Raw genomic sequence first — 17,669 nt, 5'->3', positions numbered from 1 at the left:
CCAGCCCGTCCAGGCCCCCCAAATGGCTGCACCATGTTAATCATGCTGCGACCTGGGGACACAGCGCACGATAGTGCAGGACTCATTCAGTACATGCACAATCCGCTAACAATCGAGTTTGCGTACAACTCTGAATCAGGCCCTATGCAAATATGTCCTGTTTTAGCTGACATTTCATGTGGCCTCACTTCATGGGTTCCTGTATATCATTTCAGGGTCATCGGGACAACCACCTGTCTCCAACCTGCGAACTCCAGAGAAAACAAACGTCTTGTCTGATCCCACTACTCCAGCCCCCGTAAAGAAGAAAGGTTGGCCTAAGGGTAAAAGCAGGAAGCCCCTCCACTGGAAGAAACGGCCTGGACGTAAACCAGGATTCAAGCTCAATAGGAATCCACCTCCAGCACCAGCTGTTACACCTCCGCTTCCCTCCAGGCCTGGACGCAAACCTAGAATACGAGCAGAAGAAGAACCTCCTTCAGAAGATAAAGTCCCTGAGGTAAAGGAACAAGAAGAGGAGGAGGCACAAGCAGTGACTGAGAAAGCTAATGAAGAAGATGAGCCTGTAATCGCTACTGTGCAGCCAGCATCCCCATCTGAGAGCAGCAGTAGCAGCACCAGCAGTAGTGAAGGTTCTTCCCGGGAAGCTGAAAATCGTTCTACATCTCCGGAACAACAGAGAGAGACGGGCGAGGAGCCCCAACCTGTCGCTGAGGAAAGAGAACCAGAGGAGGAGGAAGAGGAAGAGAGAGTGCTGGATGAGAAGGAGGTAGCAGTGGCAGTATCTAACCAACAGGAAGACCACGATGCAGATGATGAAGATGAAGGAGCAAAGGAGGCTGATGAAGGGGAAGAATTGGAACAGGTCCCTGTCCCAGAGGACTCTGAACTACAGAAGCCTTGTGTGGGTAGTAGTGAAGAGGAAGAGAAGGTAGAGGGTGAGCAGGAAGCAATTGAGGGGACTGATCAACCTTCATGCCTAGAAGAGGAAGAAGACAGCTCAGAAAAGGTAGATGAAGAACCTAAAGAAGAAGAAGAAGAAGAGGAGGAGGAGGACGAGGAGGATGGGGAAGAAGAAATCCCGCACACAGAGCTAGATTTAGAGACCGTGCAGGCAGTGCAATCATTAACACAGGAAGAAGGAAGTGAGCGGGACGATGGCACCTATGGGGATTGTGAGGATGAGACTCTAACGGCCTGCCAGACTTTGCAGAGTTTTACACAGGCAGAGGAGGACCCACAGCTGGGTTTGTCAGACGAATGCCATCCTTCAGCCCATGACAGCCCGATATCTTCTGTTCACTCGCACCCCAGCCAGTCAGTGCGGTCAGCTAACAGTCCCAGCATTCCTCCAGCCCTGGAGAGTAGTGGAACTGGTGGGTACCCTCAGATTAGTCCAGATGCAGGTTCCCTATCTGCTCCTTCTATGCAGAACCTGGAAACGACCAGTCCAATGATGGATGTGCCCTCTGTGTCGGACCATTCACAGCAAGTGGTTGATAGTGGGTTTAGTGACTTGGGCAGTATTGAGAGCACGACCGAAAACTATGAAAATCCCAGCAGTTATGACTCCAGCATGGGGGGTGGAAGCATTTCCTCACAAAGCAGCTGCTCCTATGCCAGTGGTGGAAATAACAATGGAGCTGGGGGTTTGCCTTCCTCTGCCAGCATGGCACAGAATGGGTGCGCTGTGAGTCAACAAATGGCTGGAATGGCAAGCATGCTGCAAACCACCCAGGCTTGTAGCATCAAATCACCACACAGTTGTGCCTCAGAACGTCCTCCTAGCAACAACCAGCCACCACCGCCGCCTCCTCCACCACCTCCATTACCCCCACACCAACCACAGCCTCCCCCCCAGCAGCAGCCCTCAATGTCCCAATGCAGTATGAACAACAGCTTTGGCCCCTCGCCAATGATCATGGAGATACCAGACCAGAGTAATAGCAGCAATCTCAGCATATACCCAGGGGATTTTGGGGCTGGTGGCTACTCCCAGCCCTCAGCTACCTTTAGCCTGGCAAAGTTGCAGCAGCTTACCAACACGATCATGGACACTCATCCTATGCCTTATAGCCATGCGCAGGCCGTCACCTCCTATGCAAACAGTGTGTCCCTTTCTAACACAGGCCTGTCCCAGCTCACTTCTTCTCATCCTTTGGCGGGGGCACCCCAAGCACAAGCCACCATGACCCCACCTCCTGCAATGAACCTACTCCAGTGTAACATGTCAGCAGGCAACCTTGGCATTTCACATAGCCAGCGTATTCAAAGTCAGATGTCTGCCAAGGCGCATATCTCCATCCGCTCCAAATCTGCACCACTGCCCGCTGCTCCCTCCCCTCACCAGCAGCAGATGTATGGGCGCAGCACGCCAGGTATGCAGCCTACCACCCGGGCACTCGCCGTCCAGCGAAGCATGAACATGGGTGTCAATCTTATGCCCACCTCACCGTACAATGTCAACACCATGAACTCACTCAATGCCATGGGCGGGTACCGCATGTCACAGCCTATGGTCAACAGCTCCTATCATAGCAACGCAGCCTATATGAACCAGACAACACAGTACCCCATGCAGGTTGGCATGGGCATGATGGGTGCCCAAGCCTATACCCAACAACCTATGCAGCCGAACCCCCATGGAAATATGATGTACACACCTCCTCCACATCACTCCTATATGAATTCCCCTGCTGTCCCCAAACAAACTCTCAACTCGCCCTATATGAGGAGATGAGGGAGGTACCGGTGTCACCCCAAGAGTTACCCTCCTGCCCTTCATTTTCTCTTGCAGACTATAAATACGGCCTTTTATACTGACAGGACTTTTATTCCCTCTACCTTTTATCCCTTTGCTGTAGATTTAATATTATGGGTTTTTTTATTGTTATTTTATTTTTTCCCCTTACAAAAATATAATTTTGTGGGGTTTTCTGTTCTCTTTTTCTGTAGAAAAATATTTTTTTCTTTTTCTCCATTTTTCTCTTTCACTCTCCAGTTTATATGAAAAAAGTGTCGGTGGAATTATTTTTTTCCCCCCTCTCCCTTAATTTTTTTTTTTTTTTAATATAATGACAAAAAAAAAAGAAAAAAAATAGCAGATTCAAACGGTTTTAGCGGATAATCGCACGGAAATAGGAAAATGACAAATCTTGTTTTTAGAATTCAAGTTTAAAAGAAAAATAATTGCAAAGACAAAAAAAAAAATGTAACCCTGTAGCCTTATTCCGTCGCGGGCTTCCTCGGAGCCGGCGACAACTGTATACTTTAACTGTGCGTCCGCTATCTCTTTTCTTTTGCTCATCATTTTCAATCTCTAAGATGAGGTTCGAAGGGAGAAAAACTTGTAAAACATTCTGATGGGGTGCAGAGGAGCATTAAGCATCATGACTGAAATATAGAATATCCTGTTTCCAACAGTTGCCCAGGAAGCTCTCCTTCCCTGTGGAGGTGAGCCTAGCTGGCTTAAGTACACTCTATGGTATATAGCGTAAAGCATTGACTGCAACTTCTGTCACACACATTCTACATCATCTGCAATTCATTGTGGTCTGGTATTTTGCTTTGTTCTATAGCATAGCATGTATATCTTACACACAGACCTTCCACCCCAACTTAATGCTCCTCTGTTGTGCACCCTACAGGCTGATTCTCTTTCTTTTACCCTAATAATAAGCACTTATTGCCGCGGATGTAAGGGATGTGTATAGGAAGAGTTTGTATATGTCATCAAATTGATGTTCATATTATTGTCTGTGCAGCTTGATGAGTATTGCATTTGTCCCCCTTAATCTGTGCTCAGAGCCCTGGCCACCAGAGGATGATGGGTCCTTGACCGATGGGTATCATTGAGTTGGGCATATGACAGTCCCCCCACTGTGCATCATATAAGTTTGTGCATACTTCAACTTGTGCATCGGGGTGGAATTTTATCACTACGTTCAGATAAACCTATTAATCGGAATTGTAAAATGGCAGCAACTCTTTTATTTGTTTTGTTTTTTTTAGTTTTGTTTTTTTAATATTGTTAAATTTTATTTTGTCTAAATATTTAGATTAGAGACCCTATTGTGTATATATATTATAATATATATTGTCACTCTCCACCTGATATGTTCAGATCCATGGAGGGCAGGCTAGGGTTTTAGCCCCTTTGCCACATTTCCCGCATAGTGTTTAAAGGGAAATACTTGTTACTATATAGTATGTTGATGCTTTTGACACTGGTGTTGATGAACGCCTTGTCATAGCAATAATGTGTGCCTGCCACTTCGTGTGCCCACTGAGGCAGATGTACAAAATGACAGTGGCTGGGTAAATGTAACCCACTCCCTCACAAGACCAGTGCCTCTGTACAGATATTTAATATTCCCTCATCACCAATGCTCCTATCCAACTCTTCCTCCCTCCATGTTTCTTACATCCTCTTCCACACTTGCCATGTTGTCTTATATAGATGTGTCCGGTTCTGATTATGTAAGAATACATAGACCAATTGCCATACTTATACCAATGTCCTGTTCTTTGCCTTTGTGAAAACCAATAGATCTGTTTAAACTGTTATCAAACGTTACACTGGCAGGTGTGATAGGATGGCGGAGAGAGAGAGATGTGACTATCCACTGTACATTAAATCTGTTTTATGGTTGAAAGCATACGTTTATACACTCACACAATGAGGGACATGTATACATACATGGAATTAAGAATGGTTGCAGGTATTATAGAATTAGAACTTTTATAAAAGACTCGCACAAAGGATCACGCTAGAAAATCGTGATTTTTAGAATTGCAAAATCTAGTCTGGTTTATGATGTAACGTTATAAGCAAATGTGTTGTGTGCCGAGGAATAATCTGCTTCCTACAGTATGTATAATGCAGACCACAGGTGCTGCCTTCTAATAACCAGCGTGGGAAAATTGACATGGGCGAACAGCTTGTGACCCAAAATATATTCTTCTGGTTCTCAGACATGATTATCACAGCTATCGACCTGTGTGAGAGATTATGCCAGATGTGACAGCTGCTCAGGCCCATTGTTCAATTTGTCTGCTACATAGGACCTAATTGGACTTTGATGCTTATTCTGGTGCAGACTCAGTCAGGGCCACATGCAGGGTGGAGAGTGGGTCACTTTTCATAGCACAAGTCAGCTGGGAGTTGTCTGTACACCAACAAATGTTTATACCTTTCCCCAAGGTCCTAGCCCAACACCCTCAGGTGGATAGGCAGATGTCAGCGTAACGTAGTCAGATCACGGTGACTGTATAAAACTAACATACGTGTGGCAAACAGTAGCTCCAGTTTCCAGAGGTTTGCCCTGAGGCATCTACTTCTGTACCTTCACACACAATGTAATTAGCTGTCATATGACAAACATTGCAGCCACTCTCAGTTTCTCAGACTGCCAGCTATTTATTGACACTGACTCCTTGCTAACTAGTGGTTAAGGGAAAACTGTGTCCATATAATATGTATACAAACTCACATCTCTTCCCTCCGGTACATTTCTAGGGTTTTAATAATGGCTATTTCTAAATGGTTTTATTCTCCTGCCTCATATTGTAATTTTATTATTAATATTTTATTTTGTTTTTTTAACTTCCTTTCCTCCGGCCTTTTCTTGACGTTGTGGGGCTCTACTTGGCCCCCGTCTGGTTTGTATGTAATAATACTTTCACCCCAAGTTCCCATTTCCCTCTCCTTTCTAGTAAGTGCTTTCAGAAAAAAACTGTACATTTTAACGTAAAAAAAAAATAAATTATGTTGAGACATTTTGGAAATGTGCTTGTAATGCGTTTTTATTGTTTATAAATAACCTGGATTATTGCATTGGATGTGATTAGTCTACAGGGGTCAGGTCTTCATGCTAACTAAGAGCATTGTAATGATATTGCACCTATGGGCCTGATTCAGATACGTTTGCTAAGCTGCGGACGCTCGCTGTGGCCGATAGTCGCCCGTCTGCGCATGCGTATAAGTGGCAATGCGCGTGCGCAAGCCAGTCACTGCGATCATAAATCGTGCGCTCGTAGTACACACTTTGAGTGACAGAATGAGCCGTTTGTGGGTGGTAATGGGAAGGTGCTTGTGAACGGGGGAGTGGTGCTGCGAACACAGGCCTGTCTAGGCGTCTTAACGGCGGTTTATGGGTGTGCCTAATTAGCATGGAGGCGTCATTGTTTACGTCACTTGGTTGTGTTTTACACTGAAGTGTTTGCGGTAGGGTAGAGGCAACCACAAGCGCTGCGTTCGCTTCCAATGGTCCTTGATGTACCGATGGGTGTAGACACTTCCTGGAGATGACGTGCGCTAATGGGCGTCTACATACACAAAGTGATCGCACGCCAAGACACAGTGGGCGTGCTTATGCTTTGCCGTCTGGTCGGCTTCCATGCCGTCACTTAGCCGGATTTGCATACGCTGGGAGCGAGCGACCGCATCTAGCGATCGGCTCTGAATCAGGCCCTATGTCCGTTTCCCTGTCCTCGTGTGTCCTGTACAGCAATGTGCATTGGGATAAAATATCCAATGTCATAAGATGTCAAGGACTTGCAAAGGTTGTGTGGTCAGTGTATGGAATTGAGGATGACCCAGATATCTATTACAGCTGGTGCACAGGAAGTGTACAGTACGCCTTGGCAACCAAACGAATGGTTGCATTCAATTTGCAAACTTTAGAATTATTACTGGTAGAATCTGGACTCCTGATTACAGTGCATTGTTCCTGTGCTCCAGTTTTCCTTCATTTTTCCAAATATCCGTTAGGGAAAAAAAAAAAATGGTAGTTTTTATCACACCCAACACAGACCCAATGAGATCTAAGGATGAATGTCTCTTCCCATGACTCACTTATTCCATTTACAACCTGACTTGCACGTAGGTGACAAATGTGTTTCTATGCAGGTGTCAGGCCTCTGCAGACATCTGCACAGGCTGACCACTGCTCCTGAAGACAGTCTGTGGCGGGATGGCACCGCAGGGGTTTTGCACTACAAGCGACAGAACAGCTAGGCTCTGCACAGCATCTGGAGGCTTTTGTAATGTTGCTTCCTGGCGTGAAGAGTGTAGCCAGGACCGAAAGTAACAGTCCGCATCGTTTTGGGTTTTTTCTTTCTCCTTAAGCTCTGAACCAAGGGATTAGTATCCTTTGTAGCCGTGTCCCCCAAGTTTACTCCAAAGGAGGGTCTTAATCTTTGTCAGCACTTTTATTTGCAACGATGCTGCTATCTCATCTACATTTTTCTAGTACTAGCATAGCTCAATGCACAGACCACAAATCATTCTCACCCAGGTCACATCTGCCCATCGTCCTCTCTGGTTGCTTCATATTGGGATCTTGGACCATAGTGGAGGCAAGTCGGCAAGGACCCCAAGGAGAAAATGTTCTAGTCCCGTACACCAAGTATACTGTATACCTCCCAGTAGCTCAGCCAGCACATACTTTCTGAGGGAAGCCTAGTCTGGTACCCAGATGGTGGCAGTGTGGGAATACCAAGAGGTGTGTAAACCCTATGCTTCGGAGGTTGGGAGGAACTGGAATTTTCAGTTTTTACTGGACTGAGCCAATTACAGGGCGTATGTATGTGCATCCTTTGGGCTGCAATACAAGCCATGTCTTTTTAAGTCTTGATTGCAGCACAGAAGGTAGGCATTGGTAGATTGAGGTCTCCAGTAAAGTGATGTGTGCTGGTCTGTATACCTCGCTTTACGGACATTGGAGGTAGTTTAGTGTATAGTCAAGTGTATGATTTGTAAGTTTGATGGAGGATAGCTTCCGTCCCCTTTATCTCTTCACTCGGCATCTGTTCTTACCTGCGTCAAGGTATACGGTGCCTCATTAGGGCTCCATCTTGGGTGAGTGGTCAATGACTGTAATCATTGGATATTGCCACACCTACTCCACTACAAACAGCTGAACCCTTCCTCCTGAGGATAATATACAGGACAAAAAGCTGAAATTGCAGTGCTGAGATTCTGTGACCTCACTGAGCTTTTCTGTAAATCCACCCATTCACATAATTTGTGCCTGCAGAGTAACATGGCAGTCATGTCCTTCACTGAACAGTATCTCGGTAATAATTCATCCTCTCCATAGGAGTGAAGGTTAAATAATCATTACACAGCTTAGTCATGTACAATTTTGGTGCATGGTCGTTAAATAAAACCACTGTGGCATTCTCTGCAGTGGGTGTGGCGGCAATAGGGCCACCATAGCAAATAATTGGGGAAGGGCCTGGGTAATGTTAGTCTGCCGCTCTGCTTGTCTGAGAATAGGCAGAGTCCTTGGGAGGGTAACCAATCCCCAGACCCTCATTTTTAACATTAAGCATTTTCTGCCCGTTAATATCTTGTCTTAAATAGATCTGACTGTTCGTAATATCACCTACTATTAAGTATTCTTGCCCTCAGCTGAATCAGTTCAAGACAATTTGGAGGAAGGACACCATGCAAGGGGCTCCTCACCCTTAATAGACCATAGATAGCTGAACTGGTGACTTACCTTTTGGACAGACCTTGTGATAATGTAATGTTGGCTGGTGGATGTCTACAAGGAAACATGTATGAAAACCACAGCTTTATGTTGCACGTTTAGGCGGTCAGGTCCTACGCCTCTCACTTGCCGACATAAATATTTATATCCCATCCTCTAAGGTGTATTGATTGCTCTCCAACTAGGCAGAGCAAAAGAAAATGCTGAGAACAAATGACAATAGTAAAGATCACAGTGGGCTGCTTTGATGTAGGCTGCTGTGTCCTTTACGTGTACAGTGAGGTTTGATGCAAGGGTGAAGGGCTGCAGAGTGTGTGCATGCCTCCTCTCCCCCTCTGTGACTGATCAGCTGCTATAAATATCCTAAGAAATGGCTGAGCCAGAACCTGAATAAAAAGCTGGCAAGAAATCAAAGAGCAAGTTATGGATCGTTCTGCTTTGCTGTTGTGGTGTGCAAGTTAATATGCAGCGCGTTAGGCAATAGCTTGCAGTATAAGCTACAAATCTCGCCCTCTACTCACACAGGTCAATACGTTTTCATCTACACACTTTATTCAGATAAAATTATGTAATAACAATAAATACTTTGTGCACTCTGTATGCTCCTATCTGTAGTGTGTTGGTTGTGTCTGTCTGTCCAGGTTCCTACAGGTTGTGGTACATGCTACAGGGTTGGTCATTACAGATCAAATTATCCACAGATCACTGTGTGAGGGTGGCTGAGAGAACCAGAGATTCTGATCAACAGAGGTTTAGGGTTAATTGTCGGACATGGTTGGCAGCTAGCGCAGTCATGTGATAGAGAGCGGACGGTTTGGGTGTGCACAGCAGCATGCAATGCATTATATAGGCCTAATAGTGTCTGGCCAAATTGGACATAGATCAGGTTACTCTTTCATTAACCTTGGATGGGAATCTTAAAATACAGATTATTTCTATAAACATTGAAGATCATGGGGTCAGTAGTCTTGTCTTCTACTGTAAATATGGGCTGGTGTATATTTATGCATGTGAAAAATTACAATCATTTTGTGTAACATGTCTTATATCAGCAATTTATTTGCTTTATTTCAATTGCAGGGTCCATAGGGCTCCACAGGAGACCTTGGAGTATAGGCGATGGCTCTGCGTCGTTCACCACATAGTTAAATTTCTACCTCCCAGGATGCATCATGGGCCCCCTCCTATACCCCGCCCCCAGGCCAAGGCACCTTCAGTTTCGTAGGTGCCCAGGCCGAAGTTGGGTCACTGCAAGGGGGCTGCGCAAACAGCCCCAGAAGACAAGATGAGCGGTCAGCACCGACTGTCCAGCGGACGTCCTTGCTGACACCCCTCCGGTGCCGAGACCCCGATACCGATACGAGTATCACGGAGGGTCCCTGGACTGTGGCCAGATCGCACAGGGACTTGAGGTAAGCAGCGGGTGTCTGCGGTAGGTGCCTGCTGATACACAGTCCGGTGTTTGTCCTCAGGGTAGGGGGCTCCCTGGGGACGGCTGTTCAGTGGAGCCAGGCACTGAACCTGCGCTACCACTGGACCACCAGGGACAGCGTGCCGTCATTTTCAAGTAAGTGCTGGCGTCCCGGGAGTTAATTGCATGCCAGGGGAGGAAGCCTTCCCTGTACAGCACAGCCGGATCCTCCCCCGCTGCTTTAGGCGCCTTTCCACTGCGGTCTGGTGCAGCTCTCCTCCTACAGGCCTTCCTCCTCTGAGCTCCGGCGGCCTTTTTAAGGCACACAACGCTGGTCTCTTCAGGTGCGGAGCCTGGGTCCCCCTACATACCTCTCCAAGCAGGTCAACATATGTAGCACTGTTTCCTACCAGACTTTAGGTCTGTGTAGTTGAGTGTGGTGCTTTGGTAGTGCAGGTATTGCATTGTGTGTGACTTATGCTAGCGCTGTCTGACTAATTATTTTTCTTCTGTCAGCCATTTTTACTATCCCTGTACTTTTCTTATTACAGCCCTCACGGTGCCAGTACTGTCAGGGTGGAAGTGCACTTCACAGGGTTAAATATACAACCTGTGTTGTGGGTCACATACAGTCGTTGACTATGTCGGGGAGTGAATCCGGACAAGTTGATGCTCCCGTCCTGCTCAAGATACAGGGCAGGATTGGGAGAGGAGGAGATTATTATTGGAGCATTGTGTACTGCCTGTTCTGCGTTGGCAGGTCCGTCTGCTGGCATTAGTGCTGCGCAGGAGCCTCCCTGGGCTTGCTTCGCACAAGCTTTAAATGCCCTTGTAGGATGTTTGTCAGCTCCCCCAGTGTACCCTCATATGGGATTGCTGCAGCAGGCTGTAGCTCCATCGCCTGTGCAGGGTGTATCCAGGCAGGTGGTAGTGGCTACACAACCGTCACCATCTCTGGTGTCGCCAGAGCCTTTGTCGGTTAACTCTTTCTCCGCTACGGTGCAAAACCTGACGGAGATGTTGCAAAGTGAATCTCCTCTGCGACCTCCTAAGAAAAATCTATTGTCGTCTCAGTCAACACTTTGAGGATGATGATGTGACGTCGGACGATGGGGAGGTACATGACTTATCGGACTCTGAGCCCCCTCAGAGGGATACTGAGCCTAAGTGGGGAATCTATGTACACTGCCTTATACGTGCGGTGCGTGTGGCCATGGAAATCGGGGATGAGGACCCCCCCGGCCGCCAAATCTAGATATGCCTATTTCAAGGAGGTTAAAAGTACTGCTACAGTTTTTCCTCTGTCGGATCAATTGGTGGAGCATTTAGAGGAGGCTAGGAAATCTCCGGGCAAAAGGTTTCAGCCTCAAAAGAGGTTGACTTATGCTTATCCATTTGAAGATAATTATTTCTCTAAATGGGAAACTTCTCCTCAGGTGGATTCTCACATTACACGCCTGGTAAAAAGTGCGACTCTACCTATGCCGTCCATGTCATCCTTAAAGGATGTTACGGATAGAAAGGTGGAGGTATGTTTAAAGTCCATTTATTCTCTTTCAGGAGGGGCTTCCAGGCCAGCTATATGCTGGGTGGCCAGGGCCATGGAACGATGGGCGAACTCTCTGGAAGCGTCCTTACTTTTTTGGAGGCTACCAGTGAGCAGATTGAACTGGTAGGTTATCCCAGGGATTCAGCCACATATGTTAATGAGGCTGCTTTGGATGTTAGCCTCCTAACTTCAGCTGCGGCTGTTTCGGCTGCGGTCTTGGAGGGCAGACGCAGAGTCTAAGAAAGGGTTGGAATGTGCCCTATTTTAAAAGTGCTGACTTCTTTTTAAATCGATTAATTGGCGTTATATCAGCGTTATGAATAATATCTTCAGCGGCAATTGGTTGTGAATTGACGCATCCTTCTGTCTCCTGTAACCTGCAGGTAAAGGACTACTGCTCCCAGCATATTCTTGCTGCATTATAATTGTATGTCCCTGCCAGAGCTGTACTAGGTAAAGGACTACTGCTCTCAGCATATTCTTGCTGCATTATAATTGTATGTCCCTGCCAGAGCTGTACTAGGTAAAGGACTACTGCTTTGAACAATTAACTTCGATGTAATGTTAAATTAAGTAGTTTATCACTGCATAATATCTGTATTTGATGGTTTAGAATAAAGTTTTAAGTTTGTGTTTTCTTAGATCGATTCTAGGTATATAGACCCAGATGTTAGCTTAATGGTATGTGCTATTTGTTGGTTTAAGGTAATTGCTTGCAATAATAGTGGGAGTGTTTTGGGGGTAGTTAGAAATTAGTGGTTTCACATGCCAGGCATCCTATGTAAGGTTCATTAGAAGGCTGGATAGCCTTGGCTGGTGTGCCCTATTTTAAAAGTGCTGACTTCTTTTTAAATCGATTAATTGGCGTTATATCAGCGTTAAACAGAAGTGAAACAGAAGGAAACCCACCAAACTACAAACAAACAACAACCTCACCATTAATTGGACAAAGTGGGATGAACAATTGTGAGTTCACATTCTCCATACTGCAAGATCCTGAGGACTATATAACCAGGACTTTCATTATTGAACTCCCTATTTGGTAGCTACAAAAACCTGGTGCCTCCCTTGCTACTATTTGTGCGGCTCTGTGCTTTACACATAATCCTAATGCATACTTATCTGTGTCATATCAGTTTACCGCTATAATAATGTACTTTTACCTTTAGCTCTTTTTCTAAGTCTTATATCATCTGGCTCCTACCACTGTCTATTTTATTAACTTCCGCTCCCACCAAATCTCTACTTTTTCATACTCAATAATAAAAACTTTTGCAGTACAGACACTTTTCCCACACTGTACCATACTTGCGTTTCTGGAAATCTGCTTTCTCCTACATTCTGTCTTCATTCCTACTTTTAACTTTTTTTCCCCTATTTACATCATCCTTACTATTACCATGTTTTCTTCAACTACCACCCTCACTGTGTCTACCTAATCTTTTTTTTTCTGTCCCTTGCTTCCACCTTTATCCTTTCCCCCTTGTCTCTTCCATTTCCTCTTCCCCTTATCTCCTCTCCTCTGTTTACCTTCCTCCTCATCTTCTCCCATTACTCCACTTTCATTCTCTTATACTCCACAGGGGTCCTACAACCTCACTGCTAATCCCTCGTCCCACTCCCCTCTCCAGGTCACTAGACCCCCACATCATTAATTTCCCTTCCTGCCCACCTTCTACTGGCTCCCCTTCTAGCACTGGAGTCCGCATCATCGCTACACTCTATTCAGCTCGGTCCCCCAAATTAATCTCACCCCCACGCTACTGCAAACCTGATAATCTCATTCAAATCTCTCCAACAAACTCTGTCCCTCTATCCTGTCCCCTCTGGAATGCCAGGTCAGTCTGTAATAAACTGGTCCCAACCCATGACCTTTTCATCTCCAACTCCCTGAATCTCCTAGCCATTACTGAAACCTGGATTTTACCCTCTGACACCACTTCTGCAGCTCTTTCCTCTGGGGGCCTCACCTTTTCCCACACCCCACGACCTGGGGGTCGCCATGCTGGTGGTGTTGGGGTCCTCCTATCCCCTGGTTACTCATACCAACCCATTCCCTCTGAACCATCCCTCACATTCTCTTCATTTGAAGTCCATGCTATACGCCTCTTCCACCCAGTACACCTCCGAGTAGCTGTCATTTACCATCCCCCTGGCCCTCCCTCCAAGTTCCTTGACAACTTTGCTTCCTGGCTCCCTCACTTTCTCTCCTCAGACCCTTCCCTCCATTATCCTAGGTGACTTCAATATTCCAATTGATATCCCCACAGAATCCTCTGCCTCCAAACTCCTCCCTCACATCGTCACTTGGTCTATCCCAATGGACCTCCTCACCCTCCCATGTGAATGGCCATGTGCTTGATCTGGTCTTCACTCACCGTTGTGATATTTCTGACCACCTCAATTCCCCATTCCCACTTTCTGACCATCACCTTCTCTCTTTTAACCTGTCCCTCTCTCCTTCCCCTCCTCTACCTCCAAAAGCCTCCATTACTAAGCGTAACATTGATGCTATTGACACAGGTTCCTTTTCTTCCCTGCTTGACTCATATATATATATATATATATATATATATATATATCTCTCTCTCTCTCCCTCTCCCTCTCCCCCTCCCCCTCCCTCTCCCCCTCCCTCCTGCCCTGAACAAGCCACTTCCCTATACAACGCCTCCCTTACTTCTGCTCTGAACTCTGTCGCTTCAGCGATCACTACTCACACTCGCAGATCTACTCCTCAACCCTGGCATTCCAAATGCACCAGATACCTGCAAAACTGTTCTCGTACTGCCAAGTGACGGTGGAGAAGATCACGCTCTAAGGCAGATTTTCTCCATTTCAAATTTATGCTCTCATCCTATAGTGCTGCGCTCTCCCTCTCTAAACAGTCATACTTTAAGAACCTCATCTCCTCTCAGTCCTCTAATCCCCAGCGTCTCTTCACCACTTTCAACTCCCTCCTTCGCCCACCCCCTCCTCGTCTCCCCTCTTTGCTCACTGCCCTTGACTTTGCTACCTACTTTACATCTAAAATTGATTCCATATGTCAGGACATCATATCCAACCAGTCCCCCAGCTCTCCACCTCCTCCTTTCCCAAATCACCCGTCCCCATCAACTTTACCAACTCAACATTTTTCCCCCTGTATCTGGAGAGGAAGTCATGGCCCTCATCCGGTCCTCTCCCCCTTCCACCTCCCTCCTTGATCCCATCCCCTCCCGCCTCCTTCGCTTCCTCTCTCTCTCTGCCTGCTCCCATCTTGCCCACCTCATTAACCTCTCCCTCTCATCAGGCACTGTTCCTTCTGCATTCAAGCATGCCCTTGTCTCCCCCATTCTTAAAAAATCTACCCTTGATCCTAACCTACTTTATAACTACCAACCCATCTCTCTCCTCCCTTTTGCCTCCAAACTCCTTGAGCGGATTGTCTACAACCGCCTTACCACTTTTCTTTCCTCCCCACTCCCTCCTTGACCCTTTTCAGTCTGGCTTCCGTTCTCTCCACTACACTGAAACTGCCCTCACAAAAGTCAGCAATAACCTCCTTGCTGCCAAATCCCAAGGCCACTACTCTTTTCTCATTCTCCTTGATCTCTCTGCTGCTTTTGACACTGTGGACCACCCTCTCCTGCTGAATATCCTTCACTCCCTTGGTCTACATGAAACTGCCCTCTCCTGGCTGTCGTCCTACCTCTCTGACCGATCTTTCTCAGTTTCCTCTCATGACTCCTCTTCCCCCCCCACAGTCTCTTACAGTAGGTGTTCCCCAAGGTTCTGTTCTTGGACCTCTCCTATTCTCCCTCTATACTTCCTCTCTAGGTGAACTCATCAGCTCTTTTGACCTCCATTATCTCTATGCTGATGATACTCAAATCTACCTTTCCTCCCCTGATCTCTCCCCCTCTCTTCTGACTCTTATCTCTAACTGTCTCTCTGCTATCTCTTCCTGGATGTCCCAGCGATTTCTTAAACTTAATGTCTAAAACAGAGCTGATCGTCTTCCCACCCTCCCACATCACCTCCCTTCCCACTATTTCTTTATCAATTGATGGGATAACTATCTCATCTAGTCCCAAGGTGCGCTGTCTTGGAGTTATCCTGGACTCATCCCTCTCCTTCAAACCACATATCCAGAACCTTTCACAGTCCTGTCGTTTCCATCTCAAAAATATTTCTAAGATCAGACCCTATCTCACCCAGGATGCTACTAAAACACTCATACACTCACTGGTCATCTCCAGATTAGACTATTGTAACCTACTCCTATCTGGCCTCCCCAAATCCCATCTCTCTCCTCTCCAGTCTATCCTTAATGCTGCTGCACGGCTTATCTTCCTCTCCAAATGCTCTACATCTGCTTCCCCTCTCCTACTAGCCCTCCACTGGCTCCCCTTCCCTTTTAGAACCCAATTTAAGGTTCTCACGCTCGCTCACAAAGCCCTCACCCAATCTTCTCCCATATACATCTCTGATCTCATCTCCCTTCACGCTCCTCTCCGCCCTCTTCGTTCAACTAATGCACGCCGCCTTTCATGCCAGCTGATTACTTCCTCCCACTCCCGCCCCCAAAATTTTACACGCACTGCTCCCCACCTCTGGAACTCTCTCCCACTCCCCATCAGACTCTCCACCTGTTTGCGATCCTTCAAACGGGCTCTTAAGACCCACTACTTCATCAAAGCCTTCCAGCTATCATTCTAACTCCTTACTACATGCTCCTTCGTCCACATCTACCCCATCTGTGTCAACCCAGTTTGTCTTCCCCACCTTTTTAGAATGTAAGCTCTCACAAGCAGGGCCATCTACCCTCTTGTGCTTCTCCTTACTATAGTGTAATTTACTTCTTACTCACCACTAGGGCACCTAACACTTGGTTGCTTATGCTCTGTTGCGTATCTGGGTGATATGGTCGCTACTGTAGCAATATATATTATCCATGTCCTGTATTGTATTGTATTCTGTAAGTCACTTATCTACAATTTGTTTATGTACTTTGTAAGGCGCTGCGGAACACTTGTGGCGCCATATAAATAAATGATGATAATAATAATAATGTTTACCCTTCAATGGAAAGGTCTTGTTTGGTCCAGATTTAGACAAGATTGTGGATACGTTGGCAGCTGCGAAGTCTGCTTGTCTCCCCTCAGCCCCGGGTTTCTTCGGGATCTGGGACCTCATCCTTTCTGACCTATCGTACTCAAGGAAAGTCTAAAATCCAGTAATTCCCTAGGCCTGCAGGAACCAAGAAGGTTGCAAAGCCTATTAAACAGGCTTGGAGCACCAGATGTCCGGCGGCCAAGTCTGACGATAAGCCTGACAGGGCGGGCCTCCCTTTGGGGGATCCCAAGGTGGGGGGCCGACTTCTTCAGTTCACCCAGTGCTGGTGCCAGACCACCACAGACACTTGGGTAAGGGAAGTGGTCTCTCACGGGTACGCCCTCCTTCCGCAGCAGACCTCCTTATCGGTTTTTCACTACGGGCCTTCGGGCACACCAGGACAAGGCCTTGGAACTCCAGAAAGTTAAATGCTCTATGCTCCAGGTGGGAGTCATAGTTCCGGATCCTCAGAGGTTGAACGGGCTATTATTCCAATCTCTTTCTGGTTCCAAAACCAAACCGTTCTTACCGGCCTATACTCAACTTCAAGGACCTGAACAGATTTTTCAGAGTCCCTTGGTTCAAAATGGAAACTCTGCGGTCTATTATCCTGGCTATGGAACCTGGGGTTCCCTGGATATTCGGGACGCATACCTGCATATCCCGATTGCTTCAACTCACCAGAAGTTCCTCAGGTTCGTGGTGGTCCAACAACACTACCAGTTTCAGGCACTGCCGTTTGGCCTGTCTACGGCACCAAGGGTGTTTACCAAAGTTATGGTGGTAATGGCGGCCCATCTGCGGACGCAAGGAGTCCGCCTGTTACCTTACCTGGACGACCTTCTGCTCCTAGCCAGGTCTCCAGAGGTGCTTCTCCACCATCTCCAACTGACAATCTTGGTACTGCAGTCTCATGGGTGGTTAATTGGAAGAAGTCCTCCCTGACTCCCTCACAGAGGATGCTCCATCTTGGAGCGCAGTTGGATTCTCGGCAGCAGAGGATCTTTCTGACCAGGGACAAGATCTCCACCTTGCAGACGCGGGTACACAAATGCTTGCGCAGTCGCCGAGTTTCAGTTCACTCAGCAATGCAGTTGCTGGGCTCCATGGTGTCGAC

General features: G+C 46.8%; 1 protein-coding gene across 2 annotated transcripts in view; it reads left to right on the top strand.

The window, feature by feature from the left end:
- Nucleotides 1-5,787, top strand: part of KAT6A (lysine acetyltransferase 6A) — a 68,185-nt gene extending 62,398 nt beyond the window's left edge. For both annotated transcript variants that reach the window (XM_088455869.1, XM_088455868.1), the window contains exon 17: nucleotides 216-5,787. In XM_088455869.1, the coding sequence (XP_088311995.1) occupies nucleotides 216-2,740 (2,525 nt within the window). In that variant the 3' untranslated portion in view covers nucleotides 2,741-5,787. The remainder of the gene's footprint in view (nucleotides 1-215) is intronic.
- The last annotated feature ends 11,882 nt before the right edge of the window (nucleotides 5,788-17,669 follow it).

The sequence above is a fragment of the Taudactylus pleione genome, unplaced genomic scaffold (assembly GCF_031769625.1).
Source record: "Taudactylus pleione unplaced genomic scaffold, aTauple2 ptg000676l, whole genome shotgun sequence".
Classification (NCBI taxonomy): domain Eukaryota; kingdom Metazoa; phylum Chordata; class Amphibia; order Anura; family Myobatrachidae; genus Taudactylus; species Taudactylus pleione.
The sequence above is the reverse complement of the archived record's forward strand: the minus strand, read 5'-3'. Positions and strand labels throughout refer to the sequence as shown.